Source organism: Artibeus jamaicensis, unplaced genomic scaffold, assembly GCF_021234435.1.
Source record: "Artibeus jamaicensis isolate MK-2021 breed Jamaican fruit bat unplaced genomic scaffold, CSHL_Jam_final contig_471, whole genome shotgun sequence".
NCBI lineage: Eukaryota > Metazoa > Chordata > Mammalia > Chiroptera > Phyllostomidae > Artibeus > Artibeus jamaicensis.
Window position 1 is genome coordinate 8,756,598 of NW_026521850.1, and position 25,111 is coordinate 8,781,708.

Sequence of the window (25,111 nt, forward strand, 5' to 3'; positions counted from 1 at the left end):
TGGGGCTGGCACTGAATGAGCCAATTCCTTCAGCTCCCTTGTAGATAAATAAATTCTGCAGAGCCAGGCAGCCCGCTGGGCGCCTCCTTGGGGCATGCTGGGTAATGAAAATAAAGCACAGGCCCTTCCAACATGGCTGAACTCCGGCGTCTCTGCCGGAGCTCCCGGGGCAGAGGAGGGGCCACTGACGTCACTCAGCCTCCTCACAACCTGGCTTTCTCCTCCCAGGGGCTCTGGGCAGAGATCCCGTGTCTCCCTCTCCACCGAGGCCACGCCTACCCCGCTGGCTGGGGAGGCGGCAGAGGCCCGGCTCTGGGCCAAGGGAGGGTGCTTGACACCTGGAGTCTCTCCAACTCGCTGGGCCTCGGTTTCCTCCCTTAGAGTGAGGCTGGGACCGAGCTGGTGCTATTCTGGGATTCTCTCCACCCCTGGAGCCGTGGCCTCTCCTGTGCTGACCTCTTCAAGACAGATCCCTCGGGGACCCACCCCCCCACTCCCAAGGGCACAGGCCAGGGGTAGTGCTTTGGGGGCACACTACCTTAGGTGACCTGAGGAGGTCCCTGGTGGACATCCGATGCTGAATATAGGCCCCTAAAGACGTCCTCGTTCCGACCCTTGGGGCCTGTGAATGTGTTACCTCATATGGGTGGCAAATGGGATTTGGCAGGTATGGTTAAACTGAGACTTCCCAGGTGGAATATTACCGTAGGTGGTCCAGGTGGGCCCTCCACACAACCACAGGCATCTCATAAGAGGGAGCAGAGGGAGATTTGACTACAGAAGAGCAGGAGGTGTGTCGAGGGAGTGATGGGGCCAGGAGCCCAGGGACGCACATGGCAGAAGGTGCCAGCCCTGAGGGTGTCAGTCCACTGAACCTGACTTTGGATTTCTGGCCCCCAGAACGGTGAGAGAGTAATTTTATGTTGCATGAAACCACCATCTCGGCGGTGACAGGCCGCAGCAGCCACAGGAAACCTAGAAGGGACTTTGATTCTTCGCGTCCTCGCTGGGGCCCAAGGGAGGGCAGGCCCGCTGCCCCTGTCAGGCGCAGGCTTCCCCTGGCTCCGTGCCCAGGCGAGCTCCACGGGGGCCGTGCCAACCCCTCAGACACGTGGTCCAGAGTTGGTGGGGAGCCCCTGTCACAGCTCTTCAGGCTGGTGCCCCGGAACACACCGCGGGCGGTGTAGCAGGAGCTCCAGCCGTGTCTGCGGGGCGTTTCCTTCCAATTACCGAGCCCTGGGCTCAGACGCGTCTCCCTCCCCGTCTGCTGGGAAAACAGACACGCTGCTTCCCCGCGGGGCTGGGGAAGGGGAGGGGGGGGCAGCCCAGGGCAGAGCCCCCACCGACTGTCACCCCCGGAGGGGCTGCCCACAACCGGCCACGTCAGCCACGGAAGTCCACTTCTGTGGGAGACCCAGGGCCATTAGGTTGAGATCAGCCCCTGCTGTCCCCAAGGACATCGACGCCCATAGGACTTGACTGATGGATGTTATCGATTCCACACGGCTGATGTGTCCCTCCCCGGCTGTAAGCCGCACAGCCCCAGACACCGCCAACAAATAAATCACCCTGGCGACTCAGAGCCTCTGTGCTGGGGAGCCACTAACACAGACGCTGTGTCACCAGACCTGCGTTTAGGTGCCTGAGACAAGGAATTGGAGGGCTGCCTGGCCGGGAAGGGGCAAGCACCGCGGACGCGCTCAGGCTGCGTGTGCTTCTCTCTAGGGGCTGAGATGCAGGTTTGGGCAGAGAGCAGGGTGGCTCCAGTGTGGACAGCTGGGTCCTAGCACAGGGGGACGGCTGCCATCCTCCCCATGTGCACCTGTGCCACCCTGGTCTGCTTCTCCGCGGGTCTGTTTGCGGACCCTCACGGTTCACAGAGGCAGGCCGCAGCTCATAGAGACCCCAGACTCAGAACAGAAAACTAAGGACCCAGCCACCTGGACTGGGGACAAGACCCACGGGGGCAGGGGGACCAAGCTGTGTCCTCCACGCAGCGGAAGCGGAGCTGCACTCAGGGTTCCCGCCGGCCGGGACGGACGGCAGACGTGGTCGGCTGCAGAGCCTGGCGGCCAATGCCAGCTGCTGGGCCCGCAGCGGGTCGGGGCTGGCGGACAGCAAGGGGGAGCGAGGCCATTCGCACCTCACAAGGAGGCAAGGTGTGGCCCCACTTTACACTGGGGCAACTGGGGGTGCTGAGCTGCCCTGGGCCATCAGGCACTGAGGGGGAGCTGAGCTTCGAACTCAGGTCCTTCTGGCCAAAGTCTGAGCTCCCACCAGGACCCTGTATCTCTGTCACCCAGATTTCCTCGGTTGTGAGAGCTGCCTGTGCATGCACACGCACACACACACACACACACACACGTGTGCTAATCCAAAATGGCCCCCTCTGGCCACCTGCTGCGTCCTGGGAGACACAGAGCAGCAGCCCCTCCCCCTCAGGACAGGCGTCCGGGTGGACGATGGCTTCTTGGAGGTGGGTTGGAATGCCCTGCTCAGACCCAGGCTGGGACGTGGGGGGACGGGGCTGTTGATGCTGGAGCACTGAGCCCAGGGACAGCCAGGGCCGCACGTGGCCTGGGCTTGGCTTTGTTACTGGCCTCAGCTGCCCCTGCGGCCACAGTCTTTCCCTGAAGAAGTAACTGGACTTGGAGGGGTAGCTAGAGAGAATTCCAGCACCAGGTGGTGCAGGGCTGGGGTAGTGGGAGGGTGTGGCCCCAGCACGGAGACACAAGCGGGCTCAGGCCTCCCGCCGTCCTTCCCTGACAGCTTCACGGCTGAAAGCGGCCTGTGCTCCCCAGACCCCTGGTCGTCTGGGGCCCCAGGGGCGGGGGCATCGTTTGTTCATGTTGTGCCATGTCTGAGCTTACCAAGGCTCAGACACGTGCCTGTCCCTGCACTCGGGATGGCCACCAGACCTGGGAGCGGCCCCAGATGCACAGGCAGACATCGCCCACCCCTGGGCTCCCCCCAGCTGGCAGAGTGCACCCCGCCCTGCAGGGGGTCCACCGTGGAAACTACCAGGCTCACCTCGTACAGCAAACACCCCAGAGACCAGATGTCGGACTTGAAGTTGTAGCCGTTCTCGTGGATCCTCTCCGGTGACATGTAGTACGGCGTCCCCACTGAAATGCAGCAAGGGGGTGGGGTTGGGTGCTTATTGTCCGTGCAGGGGCAGGGCGTGGGGCTGGGGAGAGGCCTGGGCTCAGTCTCACTGCAACCCGGGCAGCCCTGCTCCCTCTCCTGCCATCCCCTCCTCTTGCACAGGAGAGGGCTGGGCTGGGTTGGAGGCCCCCATGCTGGTAGGGCATGAGAAGCCCCCAGGGACAGGGACCCACCCAGACCTGAGAATCAGTCTGGGGGCTGGGCATCCGGGACGTGGGTTTCTGTCAACACCCAGGGAATGGGCGACAGCAGCTGAGCTCCGGGTAGCAACTGACCAACTGCCACTGTCCACGGGGACCAAGCATGTCACATGCATTAGCTCATTCGTGTCCCTAACAGCCCCACGAGCAGGCATCCCACTTTACAGATGGGAAGCTGAGACTCAGAAAAGCAGCCGGCCTGGGTTCCAACCCAGATCTTCAGGCTGCAGAAACTGAGCCCTTAGCCGCCACCCTCAGCTGGCACCGATGGGCACATCCAGATTTGGGGTTGGCCAAGATTTCTTAAACCGGGCAGAAGACACTAACCCTAAAAGAAAAGACTGGTAGACTGGACTCTATTAAAATTAGAAACCTCAGTTCACCAAAAGACCACTCACACCGTCGGAAGGCTCAGCCTGGGAGGAAAGTCTCAACACGCAGACCAACAGCAGCCTCATATATGGAATATACTTGAACATTTCTATAAACCAGTAAGTAGAAAACAAGCAACCCCCTGCCTCAAATTCACAACTCAAAGAGGCACTTCACAAAGAGAACATCCAATAGCCAGAAAGCACAGGGTGTGATGCTATTTTTCTCATTACTCATCGAAAGCACATTGAAGTACAGCCACCCACTTCCTGAATGGTTCAAGTTCACAGGACTGGGAGGAACCAAGACCGGAATCCTCACACACAGCTGAAGGGGCCCTGAGTGGCACAGCCGTGGTCAACCCCAGGACCCTGCAAGTCCACTCCTAGGTGTGTATGTACGTCCCCCAGAGAAGGGAGTTCTTCTGTGGGTCAAGACAGGGTCAAAAACGTGCAAAGTGGCTTTACTTGCCATAGCCAGAGATTGGAGACCAGTGTCAGTTGCCAGCAGAATGGATAGGGTGATAATGTGGTTCACGTACACAGTGGAATATTAAACAGCCACACACAAGAACAAAACTCAGGCACACGCCACAGTGCAGATCCATCTACAGCCGTTGTGGGGAGTGAAAGCAGCCAGGTGCAAACGAGAGCACACCAGAATCCCGTTTTTATCAAGAACAGAGAAAACCACAGGGGCAGTCGTCAGGGACGGGCTCAAGGGAGGTTTACTGCACACACACTGCATCTCAATTAGAAAAGCAAAGCGGGCACGCTTTTGAATATCTGGCACCGCGCAAAGATGGGAGGATTTCCTAAGAGGTGGTGAGCTCCCCATCACCAGAGGCATGCAAGCTGCAACAAGGGGCTGATTTGGCAGGGCGGAGGAGGGGCCCAGGAATCTGGATTTGTAATTGAGATTCTGATCCCAGTCTGTTTGGAGGGTGGCTGTTCTGCAGGCTTGAGGACCAGATTCCAAAGGCTGCTATACGGAGGATATTTTCACTAGGTGGGAGATACTGTGTACACGTGGCAGTGGCTGCTGCTGTGGCCAGAGTCGATGGAAGAACCTGAAGTTCAGCGAGGCAGAGGCTGAGCCTGAGATGTGACTTCTGGCCCTGGGAAGGAGGGATGTCCGGGACCATGGAAGCCCACAGGACCCTGGGTGGGCAGGCCTTCCTGTGAGCTGGGTGTGGAAGGCACAGGTGCCCCAAGGCAGGCGTCCAGGCCTCAGGATTTCATGGGCCAAACATGCCTCAGGGCGACTGAATTTTGCCAAGTGAAGGTGTTTAAAAAACACCAAATCCCCACCACCAATTAATGTCACTGTGACTATAAAAACAAAAGACAGTTTAACCCCAGAATAGACACCTCATAATCTCAAAATCAAGCAGAGTCCTTCACAGCAAAAATGTTTAGCTGTTTGAAAACCTTATCTTCTCGTTTTCTTACCTCCCTGGAGATGCATGAGAGAACCTGTCACGCAGACTCACAGAGGCTGTGAGGTGATGGGAACCCCTGTTTCAGGCTTCCTGGGGGCAGGACCTCGTTTGCTGAAGCGTCCTGTGCCCCGCCCAGGACCGGGTCATGGGTCACAGCAGGCACCACACAAGCATCCGCCCACTGAATCCACAAATCCCTCTGCACAGGCTGAGACTGGGCATGTCAGGTTCAGAAGCTTTTCTTGCAGCCTAACGCACCATTTCCCTGACTGAGGGCTGCCTGAGAGGCTGCCTGGTCATCGCCCTATCAGAACACCACGCACCCTTTGATGGCAACAATCCCTGTTGCTGAAACACACAGCTTGAGAACCGTGTCATCCTCCGCATACTTCGGGGCCGAAGTCAGGGGCTAATTGCCATTCAGCAAAAGGAGCTGTTAGTCAACGTGCGAACCCTTGTGGGATTCGACAAGCAAACGACGGCTTCTGGTGGCAGCCTCTTGTATGTTTTGGCCATGAGGGAGCAAAACGACAATGAACGGGCAAGTGTGAAATGGATGATTTGTCAAAACCAAATCACAGGGTGGCATCCGAACAGGTGTCAGTGAGCAGCGGGGACCTCGGACCAATGGGAAGTGATGCTAGTGCACAGGGTGCTGCGGGAGGGCGAGCCTGGGAGGTAGGAGCCGCCTCCCGCACAGGACGGCCACGTGGGGCTGACCGGGCACACACTGAGACGGCAGGGGCCGGGGGTCAGAGGCCCTGTCCTCAATGTGGGACAGCACTGTCCACTGTCCGGTGGCACTGCACCCTAAGACCCGTGGCCAAGCCCCTTCCTGGCTGCGAGTGTGGGCCAGCCCTGACACTCTTGCCACCCTGCGGTCTTGTCCTCTGCTCACTTGAGATCTGCCTGGGCCTCTGGGAGGGACTCTGGGAGGGAGGGCCTGCACAGTGGCCAGGTCCTGAAAGCGAAGGCTTTGAGTGCCTGGCCCCTGTTCGAGTCCCCCTACACCGGCCCTGCCCCCAGCCCCAACCTCAGTCTACTCTTCCACTCGCCTCTGTGCCTTTGCACATGCTGTTCCCTGTGCCCCTGGTGAGCCCCTTTGTGGTCCAGTTGAACTGCCCCTCCCTCCGGCCAGTGAGAGCCAGCTCAGTGTGGACATCCGGTCTGTGCCTCTGTTCTGTCACCCCTTTTTCCCTCTGCCGGGGCTCTGGCCCCTACCTCAGCACCGCTTGTGGGGAAGCCTTGGGCCCACGGGACAGAGAGGCTGAGGAGCACACCGCCCCTTCCCTCGAATCTCCACCCCATCCACCTCTTCGCTGCTCTTTCTGCTCTTACCGCACCCTCCACTGGTGGGACGGACAAAAGGCAAACACCCAAATGTCATCTGGACCTTCCTCTAGACGCCAGTGCTGCGGGCGCCATCGAACCAGACACCCATCCTCTGTCTGTCCATCCATCATCTACCCACCCACCACCTGCTGATCTGTCCGTCCATTCAACAGTCCGTCTGTCCATGCCCCTCCCCATGACTGTCCATCCATCATCGCTCATCTACCCACCCATCGTCGGCCCGCTGACCCATCTGTACCCGAGGGTAACTGAGCTCGGATGTGGTGCTGGGCTTTCCCAGGAGTGAGCCCGTCGACAGGTAGTGAGCTGCCCATCCCAGGAACTGTCCAGAAGGAGCCAGTGGATCAAGGAAAGGCTGGATTGACCAGTGGCTGCAGCCGAATCCCCTGAAGGAGCTCACTGAAACTCCCCGCCGCAGCCCAGACCTGTGGGATCAGAATCACCAGGGCCGAGCCCAGAACGCCTACATCTCTCATGGGCTCTGGGGAGATCTGGTACCCGAATGCACTGAGACTCCCCACCCTCCAGCCCTTCAGATGCTCGGAAACATCTGTGGAACAAACGAACTTATGACGTGTTAGCCGAGGGCAGTTTGGGCTGGCCCTGCTGGGCACTGGGGCAGATCCTCCAGTCCCTTGGCCCAGGGGAGGGCCTGCTCCGCCTTGGTCTGTGAGTCTTAAAGCTGCAGGCAGTGAACACAGCACCTCCTGTTTTGCCAGCGTCCCCTGGGACAAAGTCTGTAAAACCTGACTTTTATACTGACAAGTCCTCGAACATTCTGACGCATAATGCGCAACTTGCGTGAGTTTTCAAAATAAGATGAGTGACTTCAAAGAGGTTCCAAGCTTGGAGCAGGCCCTGGAGCATGTGATTCTGGGAAACAGTGGGAGAAGCTGGCAAGGGGAAGTGCCCTGAAGGCCTCGTCCTGCCCCGGGGGGTCCTCTGTGGGCACTTGGACAGGCCGAGGGGCAGCCAGAGCGAGCCACTGCGGCCTCAAATTCCCTCCCGTCAGATCAGCCAGCTCAGCTGCCGCCACTCTCCCTCCTCACAGTGGGGGCCTGAGCACTGCTTATGAAAGAGGAGCCTAAGACACCCTGACCACCCTGCATCTTTACCTAGAACGCCCGGATTTCAAACCCCGCAGATATCAGAGGAGAACTGGGGCCTCAAAGCGGAGGCTGATTAAAGGCCCCACGTCCCCGAGATGCGCCGTTCCTGTCAAAACAATCTTGGCTTTGGTTTGAAATGCTCACGGTGTTTGAAACATGTTCATCAGCTATGGAAACGGCAAAGATTTCACATGAAGGATACAGCCTGCACTCCCTTCCCCACACGGTGCTGCTGGAAGTGGCTGGAGAGACTCGGTGTCACCAGCACCCACGGGCCAGTTGGGACTGGACGGCATAGGTGGGGGGAGGGCGGCTTGGGAGCCACACCCCGGGGACCTGACCAGTGTCAGCCTCTCACCAGCAGGGAACTGAATGCTCTCTTAGCCTTGGTCTCCCCATCGGTGAAATGGGGACAGAATAACCTTTGCAGGTTGAAAGGCTCCAGGAAGGCCTGGCCGCCCACAGACCCTGGGAGAGACAGGGTGGTGGAGGGCAGGGTGACCAAGGAGGTTCTGGGACCCCAAGAGCAGCTTCCTTGGTGTTGGGCAGTGTGAGCTGGACTGTGGTCACTCTGTGACCCACCCCGGACATCCAACCGGGCCCCCCACTCTGAGGCTTCCCCTTCTCCTCCGTCCCGCACCTGCTGCCCTCATTCGCCTGGACAACCGACTGGCCTGGCCTCTCCTGTCCCGCCATTCCCACCCACCCTACCCACCAAGGCAGGGACTGTGCCCCCATGCCTGGCTGGCTCCACACCACCCAGAGGAGGACGGTCAGGTCCTCAGCCTGGCACCTGCGGCTGTCCCAGACTGTCCCTGCTCCCGGCAATGCTGAGTCCTTGGTTAGTAACACGCGCGCACACACACACACACCTGCCAGGCAGGCTTGCTGGTGTCGCCGCTTACAATTGAGTCCTTAAATTCATTACCAGACAACCCCAAGACGACCGGCACATAGCCCTCAGGAGAAGCGGCGACCTTGGAAAAATATCGTACTTTTATCAGCATTGACTCAATTTCCGATCGTTTACACTCGTACAAATATCTGCTTCTTGTTCCCACACCGAGTTTCCCAAACTGATGTGAAGGTCGGGGGTTCAAGTCTCCAACTCTACACAGCACTCCGTGTTTCCAGGTCTCAGGGCTCACACAGGGCCTCTCGGATGCAGAACTGAGGTGTGGCCCCGCTTCGCCCCCACCTCTTCCCCCACACCTGCAATGCAAAGGTGCTCACCTCACTGCACCTGGACTTCTTCACCTGATTGCCGGCTCTGTGGCGACCCGCACCCTGGGGCCCTGGGGTGCCATTCGAGGCAACACCTGGGGTGTAACTATTGGAACGGTGCTGGGTTCTGGGGGAAGACTCTAATGAATCCCCATCCCCAGGCTGTAAGCCCCAGAGGACGGGGCCTTGGTCGGGGCCTGGCACGAATCCTCCCTGAGCAAATGAATAACCAAACAGACAAGCTGCAGTCTGCATCCTAGGCCTGGCCAATTCTTCACTTGCTGTCCCCTTGAGACCCTCCCCTCCTCTCTCTGGAATCTGCCAGTCTCATTCTACCAGTGTGTTCCTAAAAATGCCAGGGACGAGGCAGAAGAGGCAGGCACCACTGGCTGGACACGTGTGACCATCCCTGACCTCCTACCCAGGTGTCAGCACTCAGAACCTGGGATGCACTCGCTGAAACCAGTTTTCAGGACCAACTGTGCCCAGATGTCCTGGGCTGCTGGGGTGGGTGCAAGGAAGCCCTGGCAGATGCCTGGCTGTGGGGACCATGGGTCCACTCGGCAAATGTTCCACGGGGTCCCCCCGGTGCCAGGCAAGGGCACACTCATGGGAGTGCTGGCACTCACAAGGACAGGAGGCCCTGACCCGCGGCCCCGGCCCAGGACAAGCCCCAGGTCCCACACAGCCCACAGCTGTGAGGCTGGATGGGCTTCCCCACCAGTGGCCGGGCAGTAGGTGCCCCGGGCATTCCTGCACCGAGCGAGCTCAACGGGATGCAAGCGCACTTCCCAGCACGCAGGCCTGTGTTTGGAGAGGAGCCAGCACGGCCCAAGGGCCGCAGTGCCCACTCCCTTCGCAGCCTCGGTTTCCTCATCTGTCCAGTGGAAACAATAAGCCTCGGTGGGATGATTTTTCAAAAGTAAAATGCTTTTCAGCTTTGCTTTAAGCTGTGCCTTCTTTGTTAATTCACCTCTTTGGTGAGGTCACTGACTACAGAAGCTAAAATACAGGGCAGCCCTGGGAGGGGCTGGGGCAGCCCCACGGCCCCCGTTCCTTTGAGGAGCTCAGCACTGCGCCTGCACACAGTGGGCTTTCAGGAGGCGGGTCCACTGTCTCCATGCCCACCAGTGTGGGGGCCCCCTGAAAGCGGGAAGGCTGCCTAATCTCACGTCCTCTGTACTCAGGCCAGGGAAGGGAGAAGGAAGGAATGGACGCCCTGCGGCCAGGCCGGGGGCTGGGGCCTGACCCCTCTACCTGAGGGAGGGACAGAGAGGTGGGGTGTGAGCCGGCCTCCCTCCGGCCCCGACCCCGCCGCAGGCCGCCCTGCCTGTCACCGCTGCAGAGACGCAGGCCTGCTCTCCCGGCCCCACAATTTGTCTTGCAGCTGCTGCCGCTGCTCGGAGCGCGACGCTTGCTTGCTTGTAGCTTGTGCGCTGTGTATAGGCAAATCTTTCATTTTCCTTTCATTACGCCGGCGTGTACTGTCACTTAATTTTTATGTATGCAATCCTTCCTGACAAATATGATCTGCTGCCTGGTAATCCGTCTGACGCTCATTCCGCTCCTCGCTCTAATTACGGCTCCTGTGCCTGACACCAAGGCAGCCGCTCTGCCACCGCTGGGTACCGCACCTGTCAGCCGGGCCATGGCATGACTAATGCCCTTTCATGCCAGCCTCGTGTTAGCAAACACGGAGGCAGGGAGGGGCCAGGGGAGAGGGGATCTGAGCGGCACTGCCAGTGGGGCAGCAGCCCTGGAGAGGAGGTGGTTGCCGGGGCAACGTGGCTGCCACCACAGCAGCCCCACATAGTAGGTGTGCACAGATGCGTAATTCACACCATGCACAGGTGAAAAGGAGCCCCGCACCCCCAGCGTTTGTCCGGAGTCACGATCCAGTGGCAGTAACTTCAATCCCTCCCCAGCTGTGTGTGCGAGACTCTGCCAGCTGCTTGCAGAATCTCGCTGTGGAAAGGGGGTCTTTCTCCTGAGTCCTGGAGACTTCGGGTCCTGCACTTTGGCTCTGTGCTGTAACCCTCTGTTCTGGGACTGAGACCCCAGGAGGGGCCCGTCCACCCACCACGCCCCATCAGCCACCCACTGGAGGCCTCGGGAAGAGCCTGGCACACAGGCACGGTGCGTCCCCACGTTCTAGTTCCCTCTCATTAGTACAATAAGTGCAGCAGTCACGTCGATAGACCGGCACTGTCGGCTGAGCCCTTATCCTGCCCATTCCTAACAAAGTGATCCTAACTGGCTCTGACGAGCGCCACAGCCCCTGCCCACCCCCCCAACTACCCCAGTGGGACGGAGGAGGGCCGGGCCTGGCTGACAGGGGACAGGGGGCCGTGGCTTTAACTCTTCCCTTGGACAGCTTGCCTTGAGTTTCTGGCCCTTCGGAAGCTCTTCAACCAGAGAGGTGAACAGTCCAACACTGACAGACTGATCTGCACAAAGAAAAGGTCTCAGGGGACCAGGAAAGACAAGGTGTCCCCCAGGAGCGAGTGGGTGGCCGAGCTCAGGCGGAAAACCCAGCACCACCTCCTAAGGCTCCTGAGCCAGGCAGAGGCAGTGTGGGGACTCGGAGGAGCTACTGCGGCTCCCTGGCTCTCAGGCTCCTCGTTGGCTACTGGAGGCGAGAACAAAGTGGTGGGAACCCGTGGGATGGCAACGCTTTCCTCTCGAGCTAACAGAAGACCAGCAACGTGCCAGGTGTCCTCCAGGGTCAGATGGGGCGGAGAGCTTCACAACAACTACACACACACACACACACACACACACACACTCACATGTGCATGCGTTCACACATACACTCACAGGCACTGACAAGCACACATATGCGAACACACTCATGCTCACATGCTTATACTCATTACAAACAGCTCAGAGCTGTCGATCCTGAGCGCCAGCACTTTTTCCTGACGGTGTGCTGTGCTCTGAGGGCCTCTGAGCCAGCAGGGCCTGGATGCACAGTGACAGTTTCCCCTGGGAAAGAGTGTCTTCCAGAAAGCGCCCCCACTGTCACCAGATGCCGTATGGATGCACCGTATGCCGCAGGCACTCGGGATCAGAGGATGGGAGACCCTGGCTGGGGCCGAGGAGTGGGGCGGAGAACCCAGTGGTTTTCGACAGAGGTGTTCACAGGCTCACAGGGAGGGGAGCCTGCAAGCACCTTCCCCTCCCCTGAAAATACCGCCCCAAAGAGCCGGGAGGGCTCCGGGAAAGGGGGATGCCCCGCCCACCTCTGAAATGTTCCATGTGCCCTGGTGAACTGCTGATTCGCTTGCTGCAATGCACAGGGGGTCCTATGTCTGTGTTCCCCTGGGCGGCTTTGCTGGCTACTCTATTCTAGTCAAACAACGTAAAAGTCTCTTGTCCATTGTTCCCAGTTTTCCATCAGTCATGCAGTCGGCACGTGGGTTCTGAAGCCCAACATTGCCTCGCGTGACCTGAAACACACACCTGGTGCAGTCTCTCCCCCCACAAGCCCTCGGTGCTCCCGCACTCCTGGGATGACGCCTGCCCACTGAGTTCGGCATTCGGGGCCCTGCAGCCTTCCTTGCCCCCTGAGGTCCTGGGAACCTGGCTCTCCAGCCCCCCCCCAGTTCCCCCCTTGCTGCCCCACCAGCTCCCATTCACTCCTCACAGTCCAGCCACACGGCCACCTCCTCCTGGGAGCACTCGGCCCCCACAGCTTCAAAACTGCCTGTTTAGAAGACAGAAGCTAGACGTTGCTCAAATGTTCCCCAGCAGGAGGAACAGCCTAGCGTGGCACAGCCACAGGTGGGTCACTGCGCAGCAGCGAGAAAGCTGGAACGACCACCTCGTGCAGGGACAGGGCCCGGGCACCCTCCCCTGGAAGGGGCCAGGTGGCCCAAGGACACAGGGAAGCCCCAACCAGGACCCTTTGAGGCTCGTTTTACTCCAAGTCACCGTTCTAAAGAGGCGAGCAGAGTTTGGGCTCTAAAGGCATTTCCCACACTCACTCACCAAAGGCTAGTGGGGAGACTGTTTGTGTTCCCCCGCCCCCCCCCCCAACTGGGGCTGTTGGAGCGCAGACAGGCCCCCTTACCCAGGGAGTGGGCCGCGGTCGTCTCGGAGCTGAAGAAGCGGCCCAGGCCGAGGTCACCGAGCTTCACGATGCCCGTGGCCGTGATGAACACGTTGGCGGGCTTGATGTCTGCGGGGAAGCAGGAGGGGGGCGGTGTGGCATCAGAGGGATGGAGGGAGGCAGAGTCCCTCAGGTGGTGGGGGACCCAGCCTCCAGTCCTGCCCCCCACAGAGCACTTTCCCCACCTACAAATGGGTCTAACTCCTCCTGCATCTCCGGGCTGCGTGGGGTCTGGAAGGGCAGGGAGCTCTGCACTGTTGTCCCTTTTGAACGGCTGCATCCCTGTGCCTAGAACAGTGTCTGGCACAGAGCAGGCCGTCTGAGGATTTACTGACGAGCGACGTGAGCTGCGCCTGGCACACAGCAGACTGGTGGATGTGGGTGGAACCACCGAGCAGAGGAATCAGCGAAGTGGCCCATGTAAAGCACCCAGCACCCTTCCTGGCGCCCAGAAGGCATCTTCCCCACAACCCGGGATGATGTCAACTTCTGGAAACATCCTTTGTTGGCATCTCATTTCCTCTGCCCCTGGCCAGCCAGCCCCTCCACCCATCCTTGCTGTGACCCGCTCCGTGCCGGCCCCTGGCCGGCTCTGGGGGCTGGCGATGGTACACGGAGCATGGCCCCTGTTCTCTGGGGCCCACGTGACTATCTGGCTTTTCGGACAACCCGCCAGGGGGAGGCCCAGGCACAAGGCAGGAGGTGCATGGGTGCAGTGCTGCCCAGAGCTGTGCCCACTTGCTGACCCTGCTAAGGACGGACCAGACCCGAGACACCCACTGGTCTGGGGAACAGCCCCGGGGATGTCCTGAGGGGCCAGGAGGGCGGCGCACACGCACCTCGGTGCATCACCCGACGGGAGTGCATGTGCTCCACGGCGCTGCACAGCTGCACGAAGTACTTCCACACCGTCCTCTCGGGGATCAGCCGCTGCTGCTTCTTGAAGTACTGCCGTGGGGGAGACAGACAGATGGACAGGCCTGGGTGAGGAGCTGAGAGGCAGGGAGGGCAGCACCTGGCCTGGGAGGCGTGGGCGCTGCGTTTGCATCTCTGCTTAGGCCCCGATCGCCCTCCGAGGTCCTCCGTCCACCCTCCGTCCAGGGTGAGCTCCCGAGGGTAGGGCAGGCCTGGCCCAGAGTGCGTGTCCCCATGGCTTTGCCGAATGGAGCCCTGGACCTCATCCTGAAGTCTGCTCTCAATCACGCTTTTTCTGGAACCTCCTGGACACTCATCTATGTCCTCCCGCTGCCCAATGGGGTGGACTGGCGTGGCCTCTCTCTGCCCCACGCCACAGCCTGGCCCAGCCTGGGGACATCTGAGACACGCTAGGTGATTAAGACACAGCTGCCCTGCTTCCCCAGAGCTGGCGAACCCCAGCCCACATGATCGGTCACGGACACAGCAAGAACTTCAAGGAAATTGGCCCAACATCCTCAGCTGGACCCCCGGTTTCAATTCACCTACTTCACTGCCTGAAAAAATATATTTACTGCTCCAGAAAACAAAATAAAAAAACCAAAACAACCACCCAGGCTGCACAGCGTGAGCTGTAAGGAGCCAGAAGGTCCTGGAAGGAGTAAACTGAGAGCGTGTCCTGTCCCCAGCTCAGATCCACACCCATTCCCACCCCAGTCCCGGGGGGTCTCCTGTCTCCCGTGAGCCAGGCTGGAATGGGGGTGGGGTGGTGGCAATGGTGCACACACCAATAACCCATGTCCCAGGGTTTTGTTCGGGGGCTTTTGGCTTGAGAGCACCCATCTTTTCCCAAAGCAACGGGAGGCAAAGCCCTGGGCCCCTCCCTCAGGGCAGCCTCAATGGCTCAGAGAAGGTGGGGACTGACTTGGGTCACGCTCTGGGCCTGGGAAAGGGGACGTGGGGTGGAGGACAGGACGTGATGAGCCGGCCGGCCCCCGCCCAGCAGGGCCCTGGGCAGGGATGACTGCGCCCACCTCACCGACCCAGAAACAGTGTAGCTGGTACGTGGTGGAGACAGTGCAAGCCCGGGCCTCCTGACCAGGAAGCCCCAGCTCACAACCCGCTTCTGATGATGTCACCACATGATGAGGGGCAGCACTGAGAGATGTTCAGGAACCTGCCCGATCACCCAGCAGAGCTGGGACAGGATCTGGGCACCTCCAATAGTGGACAGTCACAGCCGGGAGCCCCTGGCCTGGCCCTAAAGTCCAGTGAGGCTCCAGTCTCGGGGAGGGGGCCTCAAGGGGGAGCTGCCCCTGGCTCCCGGCACAGGACTCCCCCTTCCCCTGGGGCCACCCCAGGCTTGTGAGTTGGGCTGGGCTGGACTGTTATTTATGTGCCAATGTTAGTTAATCCTCATTACAGCATTTAAGTGGGAAATGCAAGGCTGCGAGTGGTGATTTTCTAAATGTCACGTCCTATAAGTGCCGTGTGACATTTAGCGGGAAGACACCGAGTCTCTGGTGGGTTTCAGGGTGGCGACCGTTCCCGGCTGCAGCATCCGCTGCGAATCCTGCTGGCACTGTGGCCATGATTCTCGGCCCCTGAATTTGGGCGCCTGGGGACGCAGCGTGGGCCAGCAGCCTCTGGCTCCCACAGTGCCCTCCCACGCACCCCTCAGGACAGGGATGGAAACTGCGGTTCAAGGAACAGAGATCTGATTTGCCCATCATCCCTGCCCCCCGACTGTCTGACTCCAGCCCCACTCCATGGACTGAGGGGTTCCCAGGGGCCTGGGGTCTCCTGGGGCTGGCGGTATGTATGGTGCACAGTCCAGGACATCTTCTCTGTCATCTCCGCTCCCACTCCTGTCCCCCACCCAGGCTTTCTTCTGGGACACAAAGCTGACCATGTTTACTGCCACCATGAGTCTCAGGCAGCTTCTCAACAACCTCAGGGTGGGGTCTCAAATCCTGAGCCTGGACCACGAGGCCCTGGGTGAGCCAATGCCTCTCCTTTGCCCCCCATCACACATGGTTCCCCTGGACCAAAGTGCTTCCTGGGCCCCTCAGTTTTTCATCCCTCTGGGCTCTCATACAAACTGCTTTGACACTAGACTTCAGGCCTCCCCTCAGGTGGGCTCAGGTGTCACCTCCTCCAGGAAGCCTTTCCTGGCTCGCAGGCCCTGCACTGGGCTTATTCTCACTGGTTCGTGACTGACTGTCCACAGCTCTGCATCCCCCGACCCCACAGTTAGAAGACAAACTCCCTGAGGGAAGCGCCCAGGCTGGCAGCACCCCTGGGTCTCAGGACGGCCCGGCACACAGTGGGTGCCGGGTGCCTGCGTGTTCAAGGAGAAACAGTGCGGAGGGGGTGGAGAAGGAAGAACTAAGACATGATATAGCACATCTGTTCCCACCAGGGACCTGTGCGGAGATTAACATCCCTGCAACACACATTAATATGTCAACGGAAATATAAAAGCAGGTGATAACAGCTCAAGTAATGCCGCTTCGCAGCGACGCCAGTATTCCTAGGAGCCGAATTTCAGAAGAGCAAGTGCCGGGCAATTGCTCGATCCCCGGTGCCTGGTGGGAAAGACAGAGAATTCACGTCTGGCTCCACACGCCAGTGCGGCTGGGAGCTGGGCGGGGGTTTGGGCCGGCCTGGCCCCAGTCAGGGGCAGACGGACTGGGCCTGGGGGAGGGAGGCGATGGAGACCCGCGACAGCCTGCACACTCCGGTCAAGCCAGTAGTGCAGCGAAGGCCCTGAGGGAGAAGCAGGGAGCCCGCCGCGGGGTCCCTCTGAGAGGCTGTGCTGCCTCAGGGAGGAGGCTAAACCTCTCTGAACTTTGCTGTCTGAAGACAGTGTGGACTCGGTGAGTGATGCTGGTGGTCAGCACGGTTGCAGCCCATAGCAGGTGCTCCATTAGTGGAGCTGCAATGGTCCCTGATTCCAGACTCACGGTGGGCCTGGGCCTGGGCCCGGGCCCCAGAAGGTGGGGTGAGGGGGCGGGGCAGGGTAGTGTGGGGGCTGCTATGGAATGCAGGCTAAGAGCCAGGCTGGGCACCAAGCCTGCTCGTGAGAACTTGGCAAGTCAGTCAACTGCTCAGACACTCCTGGCCTTGGACATTACGTGGGAATGAAGATGCCCCTAGGGGCTGGAGAGGCCTCAGGGAAACCAACTTTCGGACCATGTCCACTGGAGGGTCCCGGGCCTCAAAACAGACACCTGGGCCACAGACCAGGCTCTGTCCCCACATTGCTGGGTATCCTCAGGAAAGTCTCTTAACCTCTCTGGGCTTAGTTTTTTCTTCTATAAAATGAAGCCACTAGACCCACAAGACCGTTTCCCAGATCCCGTGAGTTGGTGGCACCGGACCTAATGCAGGGTTCTGTGCGGCCCCTTCTGTAAGGCAGGGGAAGTGGCCATGAGCCTGTGGCAGGCTGGGACAGCGGGTGGCCTAGAGGGGTCCTCCCTGCCTACGGCTGGTCCTCTCACAGCAGCTGCAGTCGGTCGGGGCCTCAAAGGGCACTCTCCGGGCCACGGCTGAGGCCTGTGGGCATCAGCAAGGAGGGCTGAATGTCCCAGAGAGCAGAGGAGGGGCCCCCTGACCCCGGGCCGCTCCCAGGCCCTGCCTACCCACCAGGCGCCCCCACCTTGATCATCTGTGAGAGGTCGCCCGCATCAGCCAGCTCCAGCACGATGTTCAGCTCGTTGTCCTCAATAAACGAGTCCAAGTACTTGATGATGTTCGGATGGTTCAGTTGCTGCCCCAGGAGAGAGAGAGAGGAAGGCAGAGTCCATGAGAGCTGGCACCCAGCTGGCACCAGCTAATGGGGCCCCGGCCTTCGCTGGAGGTAAATGTCTTATAGAAAAGGCCTGTGCTCAGGAGTCAGGCAGAGCTGGCAACATGAGGAAAGCCATTTTGCATCTCTGAACCTCAGTTTCCTCATCTGTAATATGGGCATAATGCTGTGAAGATCAGATGGAATCATACCCTTGAAATGTCTAACAGAGTAACTGCACGGAGCTAAGACTCAAAGGATGCTTATGGAAATGATCATTTTCTTCCTCCTCCTCCTCTTCCTCGCCACCACCCAGGACTCTTCATTGGGGTGGGGTTGTCCCTGAGGCCCCAGGCCAGGCCTGGCTGCAGTGGTGGCTGCTGAGGGATGGACACTGGCCTCAGAGAAGGACGGAAGGCAGAGCTGAGAGTACAGGGCCAGTCAATGTAAGGTTCCCTCTCCTTCGAATATCTGCATTCCCCTCACGGCTGTGTCTCGCACACAGTGATGCTCAGAAGCCGTGCTGAGCACACGAATACACGGACCCATGCCTGCGTCCCAACACTGCCCGCCTCCCTGCCCTGTGCCTGGCAGTCGCTGCACGGGGAGGTCTGGCTTTCGGGTCCCGGCATGAATGATATGAACGACGTTGCCTGGTGGCCTGAGAACTAAGTTTCCCTTTGTTTTGAAGGAAATGCCTCCTGCCCCAGCACATCCTGTTGACGTCTTTCTGGGAGCTGGGGCTGCCCTGCCGTGACCACTAGGGCTGCCCCTGGCTGAGCCCCTAGCAGGCGTTGATGCTAAGCTCCCCCAGGCACGGCCTCCCCAACTCTGCCGCACCCTGAAGACGGCACTGCTGTCATTGCCCCATTGTACAGATGAGGAGACAGGCCCCGACAGTCAACAGCTTGCCCTAGGCCACAGCCGGTGAGCAAGGGGTGTGCCCACCTGCAAAGCCCAAGGTGATTGGTTCTCAGCTGCCCCACCTGGGGAAGGGACGGAGCTTCCTCCCCAGCCAGCCTGTCCTGTCCTGTCCGCACCGCCCCAGGCCTGCTTCCTTGAAGGGGCTGTGCTCACATGTTTCTGCACCCGGGACCTGCAACACACTGGCTCAGTCCACACACATGTACAATTCCTTACTCCATGGGGACAGCACACATGTGTTCTTGGCCACAAGGTGGGTGATTAGGACAGCTATTCCCCGGGGCTGGATAATCAGGCAGAGTCCCCAGATCACAACAGGGCTCCAATGCTGACCATCACATAATATTTTAAAGTGTTATTTGAAGGGTATTTTGGACCTGCAATAGTTAAGGACAAATGCCTAAAAGCCTCTCTGCTCCAGCTCTGTCACCGCGACCCACTGGTGCCACATTTAAGTCCTGACTGTGGGATCGAGGCCACCACGATTGGCCCCCTCAATCCGGATTGTTGGGGTCCCTGCAGCAGGCTCATTCATTCTTCTCAGCCTCCCAGGTCCTGCATGGCCACCGCCTGCTGCCTGCCTAGGAGTCCCCAGGGACGGGACGCAGGCCTGGGAGCCCAGGGCAGGGCCCAGCAGAGGAACTAACTGCTCATCTGAAATTCCACAGCTGTGACCTCGAAGGGTGTCACTGCCATCAGCAGCCCCACTACCAGGCAAGCTCTCCTGTCTCACGGGACGGGAGGAAGACACCGAGCAAGCACCTGCTGTGTGCTCTACTGCACCAGGCCCCCTTCAATATCATTGTATTTAATCCTCTCAATCTGCCTACGTCCTGTGAGGCGGGCGCGCTCACTGTCGAGCAGATGGGCCAACTAAGGCTCAGGGAGGTTAAATCACTTGCTTAAAGTCACACAGCTCATATATGAGGACACTGGGATTTGAACCCAGGTTCCTGGGCCTCCGAAGCCCGCGCCTTTTCTCGTCCCCCCATCACTTCTGAGATCCCAGCAGAACCCTAGGTCTGGGGAGTAGGCAGGGATGCCCGGGAAAGAGCAGCCCCAGGCCAGGGCCAAGTCCAGGCCAGAATGTGCCACAATCTCTGACTGTGGGGAAGCCAGCAAGGACCACAGATGCCCCCACGCTCCCACCCTGCGTGCCTCACGCTGGACGAGCCCCGGCACGTCTGCCCCTTATGCACCCGCACCAGCCAGCCCAAGTCCGCAGAGGGGTCTGTCCTGTGCAGGGCACTCACCTTCAGGAGGCCGATCTCCTTGACGCAGTCCTGCCTGGCCTTGGCATCCATCATCTCGAATATCTTGGGCAAGAGGAAAAAGAGAAACAGAGGTTTAGACGAGATCAGGCATGCTCAGGGTGGTATGGCTGTAGACAATAGGTTGGTTTAAAACCCAGCACCCGCGTTCCGGTTCATCCACCTCCTTGGGGAGAAACCCTACCCCGTAAGGACAACAGTTCTGCTTAGTGGGCTCCCACCAGGTGCCAGCGCCATGCTGCCTGCTTCAAGCTGACCCCTACCAGGCAGGAATTACTGTCACCGACTTACAGAGAAGTCCAGTGACTCGGTGAGGTCACACACTGAGAAGTGGCGGCCAGGAGACACACTCAGAGCCTCAGTCTTCCCTTCCATATATGAGACCAATACCCCAAGCTAGACAGAGAATAGGGGGTACAGCCCCTGGCACCTTGACCTCTCCTGCCCCCCCATCCTCCAGTGCTCACTCTGGGTGCATCCTCCCAGCACCTTCTGACTTAAAGGACAAACAGAGGGTGGACAGGCCAGCAGCCTCACCACAAAACCTGTTCTGGCACAAATGAACCAAGACAGAGAGCCCAGATGAGTCCCTCCTTGGAAGAGGAAGGGCAGAGGGCGGGCCTTCTCCGAACAGAGGCACCCATCTGTCTGGCCTCCCGCAACCTGGAGCCGAGTGCGAGTCCTAGACCAACAAGAATACGGGGATGCTACGATCTTCCAGCTGCAGTTCTTTGCCTGAGACTGCATCTCAGTTGCCTTTTCTCTCCTGGGCCTCTTTGGCCCAGGCTGCTGATTTCGTTGAGAGATTCGGGAAGCTCTGCTGGAGGATTTAAAACCATTTCCTGCAGCAAAGCCGCATTCCAACGGGCCCAGTGGCTCTCACGGAAATGCTGCTTAAAACCGTCTGCTTGACTCCCTGCTGCCACTTAGGAGAGACACAGAGGTCAGGGAGGACACTCAAGTCCAGAACGGACCGGCAGTGCAGGCAAAAGGGTCGGCGGCACTTGGCTCCTTCTATGGCCCCAGTGAGGTATTCCCAGCTCTGCACTGGTTTCCTCATCTGAAAAATGGGATGCTAATCCCCACCCACAGGGCTGCCATCAAGGTTTCATGAGCCCCTCAATGGACCCAGTGCACTGGACACAGCAGGTGCCCACTGCACACCCATTTTTCCCTTTACGGCTCACACTGAGCTTTCAGGAGTCCACCTGACTCTCTCTGAAGCCCGGTGAGCTCACTTACAGAGGAAGGGCAGGGAAGGTGGGGAAGGAGGGACCGGCCCAGCGCTCCAGTGTTCAGACACAGTGATCAGCTCCTGCAATACAGCTTCGACCCCATGGGGTCGCTGGCTCACCTGCACCTTCTTCAGAGCCACCGTCCTCCTGTCCAGCAGGCAGGTGGCCTTGTATACCTCGCTGAACTGCCCTCGGCCGATCTTCTTCTCGATCTGGAAGTCTGCCAGTGAGCAGCGAAAAGACAGGGCGTTCAGGTGCTTCTGGAGGGGACAGACAGAGGGCATCAGTGTCCAGCCAGGCCGAAGTGGAGGCAGCTGCCTGCTCCCAGCACCGTTCTAAGGTGAAGGAGGGACTGTGATCGCCAATCCCACTGCCGGAGCCTCCATCGGCCCCCTCACCTGCCATGCTCTGCCATTCCCACAATGACCCCAGTCTGCAGATGAGAACCCGAGGCTGCTGGCTTCCTCCACGGCCCTTCCTCCACCCCCTTTATCTGATCACCAGCCTCTTTGCTAGGTCCTGTCTGCCTCTCACTGACCACCCCCCACATGGGCCTCTCCGAAAGTGGGCTCCTGTCTCAGTCCCCTCCATGTCCCCTGAGCTGAGGCTCTGACCTGCTCAGAGCAAGTGCTGGGGCCTGTTTGTCCAATGACACAGTGGAACGTGCTCAGGACAGCCTGGTGCACGAGAGACTTTGTGACCCGTTCACTATCACTTCTGTGAGTGCAGCCGAAATTACACACCCGCAAAAAAGGCAACGTTCTCAGCACCTGGAGGAACCACGCGTCCCCATGAAAATAATGGCGTGCTGTCGTGTAGTGGGTCCTACTGTGTGTCAGGTGCTGTGCTGGCTGCTCAGACAGACTGTATGGCTTAAATCTTCTAACAGCCTTGTAAATCGAGAAAGGCTTATTAATCCTACTTTATAAACAAGGAAAGGGAGGCCGGTCATACAGCGAGTCAGTGGGGAGCTGGGACTTCAACAGCCTGCCGATCTGGAGCCAGCTGGGTGACACGGGGCAGCGCCCCTCTCCTCTCTGGACCTCAGTTTCCCCCTGGGACTTGAGGTGTCCGAAGGATGTGATTTCCAAGGGTCCTTGCTCTGGGAACCCTGGGCTGCTTCTCTCCGGGGTGAGTGGCTGGAGTCACCAGCACTCTCCACCCAGCCCAGGGACGAGCCCTGGAGGCCAGGCTGCTCACTCCAAGGCCTCCAGAAATTCCCAGAGGACGAGGGTGACATCCCAGCCGGCATCGCTGACACTCCAGCTGCACATCTGCATATGCGATGACCCAGATTTGCATTTCCTGTCACAACCCATTTGACCTAATTAGAGGAATGAGCTCCCTGTGGTGGGGCAGGTTACTCAGGCAGCAGCACCCAGCGGTGAAAATACCTGGAAGGGGTTGGGATGGGGTCCTCCCGGGGAATCCTCTGCTCAGGTGGGGGCGCTGCAAGACACAGGGCCCGTGGGTGCAGCCACCTGAGCCAGCAGAGCCCTGACCCCGATTTAACTCAGGGGCTGTGAGTGGAAAAGGAGAAGACGAGCTGGGTTCTTGCCCCAGAAGGCCAGGCCTCTCTGTCACCACCTCCAAGGCCATCCTCAGTAATGGGCCAGCCCTCACAAGTTCCACTCTCTCCCCTGCCTCCAAGTGAGGCCATTGTACCCTGAACATAGATCACCAGCCCCAGGACTCCCTGGGCGCCCCAGAAGGCGATGTTCGGGACGGGGCTCCCAGGAGCGCTCCCCTGCTGGACAGACCCCGGCTGGCCCCTGACAGCGCACCGCACGGGGGCTCACAGTAATCACCCCGATGGCCTTTCTGAAAACTGTTCATCTAAGGCTTACCATCCCCTTTAGGTCTGGGACCCTGTGCTCACTCCTGGGGAAAAGAAACACAATTGCAAGGGCACAGGTTGGCAGAGAGGCTGAGACACTGACGCTGGTGCCCAGATCTTGGGTTCAAGTTCACATCCTGCCGCTTCCTGGCTATGGGCCTCAGGCCTCAGTTTCCTTATCTATGCAACTGCGGTAGCGACAGTACCCCGCTCAGAGTTGCCAGGGGGTTCGGTAAGTTAATAAACAAAAACACTTGGCACACAGGGAACGCTGGGTGTTAGGACTGTTACAGGTCTTGGCACGGCGGAGTGTCTGCACAACGGCAGCCCTTGCTCCCTGGGGGCCGGGACGAGCCGCGCCTGCACACAGTGCGTGCAGCCCCCGGCTGGGGGGGGGGGTCCAGCCCAGGACACAGGTGCAGGGCGTCCTCACTGCTGTCAGCATCACCCCCATCCCCGTCCCCACTGAGGGTCTGCACTGAGGGGACTTCCAGCTCTGGGCTCTTTAACTGTGGACAGAAGTTTTAATGTCTTATATTGTCTTTAATGTTCTTATATTGTCTTACAATATAAGAATCAGATCCACGGCATATCATTTTAGGGTGTTGGATGCGTGCTGGATGTTTCAAGCAGACCATCTCACGCAGTCTCCATGGCGCCACTGCGCAGGTGAGGAAAACTGAGGCCCAGAGAACTCATTTACCCAATGTTGCCTGGCTACAGTAAAGTGGTGAGGCTGGCCCTGCAGCCTTCTGCTTTCACTGTCCCCTGTGTCAGCCGTCTGGGACTGTCTGTCAAGGAACGGCGCTCCCCTGGCCTCACTGTGCTGTGGGCACCAGAGGCCATTTCTGACTTCTCATTCCTCTCCCCACCGCACCCAGGGTGGGAGCCCTTTAGTTCTCCTCCAAAGGGGAGGCAGCAGAGATGCTGAGCCAGGCTCTGCTGCCAGGTGCAGGGGGCCAGAGGGAGGAGGCCTGCCGTGCCCCGAGGCCACATGCCTCACAGAGAACGGGAGCCTCTGGGAACACTCTGGAGGGGTGGGGCAGAACCAGGGGCCACGGAGATGGCCCAGGTCCCTGAGCCACCTCTGTCCCCAATCCCAGCCTCCCAAGAAATGCTACCAGCCTTCTTGGGCCACGGGTGGACGTACAGGGAGAGGGCATCTTAAACACCCCCCTCCCAGAAAGCTTGGAGGAACTCGGCTTTCTTCTCCAAGTCAGATCAAATTAGGCCACAAATGACCACCCCCTCCAACCCCATGCTAATTTGAGTTTAAAATGTTTGAAGCAAAATAAGCCTTGGCCATCGACAAATTCTTTTTTTTTTTAAACAGGAGCACAAAAATTACATGTTAAAAGAATAAAAATGCATTCGCCCAATTAATTTTCTGAAATCTCATTAAAAAATTTAGCCTGACTAAGTCAGACTTCTGACCTGAATTTTAATCATCTTTACACTGGATGGGTCTTTTTTTCCCTGATATTTGCAATGCATCATTAATTTTAAGGCAACCGTTCCTTATGCTTTCAGAAAGCACACTTCATCCGAATGACATTTCCCGTAAGCGAAGTTCACCTTTACAGACATCTGACATCGTGCGCGGGGAACTTCTAATGGAGCCGGTGTCTGCGGATACGGCCGCGTGTTTTAAATCAGCGCTGCACGGAAGGGCGCGATCTACAAAGAGTCCATGTCTACCTCGCTGACCCCACTCGGCCCCTCAGGGCTGGGTCATTTCAAACCCAAGCAGGGGCAGGTGGGGCCACACGACCGGAGGGCCTCCTGACTCCATCCCTCCACAGCAGGTGGGCTGCAAAATGAAGTTCTGAGTAAGACCCCTTCTCTGAGCTGGCAGAAGGACAGAACAAGGTAAGTGCCAGGCATCACACTGTGGGTGCACCCACCCCCACGACTGTCTCACCCAGGCCATCCGCACTCAGCTCTGTGAAACAGGAAGCAAGACGCTCCAGGCACAGGAGATGCTTGACAACAAAACCTGCAGTCACCTTGACTGCAGTGACTCCCCAGGCCGAGCCGTTCACTGAGCCTGGGGAGAGCGGAGCTTAATCAGACCTGCGGAGGAGAGGACGTGGAACCGGCTGCAGGCGACTGGTGAGCAAGGTCTTGAGGGCTGAGGCCCTAGGGAGCATTGGCCACCGCCCAG

At 59.0% G+C, this 25,111-nt stretch overlaps 1 protein-coding gene across 3 annotated transcripts in view; it reads right to left on the minus strand.

Moving 5' to 3' along the window:
- The window catches only part of NEK6 (NIMA related kinase 6), a 74,263-nt gene that overhangs the window by 8,577 nt on the left and 40,575 nt on the right, over positions 1 to 25,111 (minus strand). For all 3 annotated transcript variants that reach the window (XM_037163839.2, XM_037163790.2, XM_053667682.1), the window contains exons 3-8: positions 21,230 to 21,370; positions 19,858 to 19,920; positions 17,552 to 17,662; positions 13,815 to 13,923; positions 12,937 to 13,044; positions 3,031 to 3,125 (exon numbers count right to left, since the gene is read on the minus strand). In XM_037163839.2, coding sequence (XP_037019734.1) covers positions 3,031 to 3,125; positions 12,937 to 13,044; positions 13,815 to 13,923; positions 17,552 to 17,662; positions 19,858 to 19,920; positions 21,230 to 21,370 — 627 coding nt within the window. The remainder of the gene's footprint in view (positions 1 to 3,030; positions 3,126 to 12,936; positions 13,045 to 13,814; positions 13,924 to 17,551; positions 17,663 to 19,857; positions 19,921 to 21,229; positions 21,371 to 25,111) is intronic.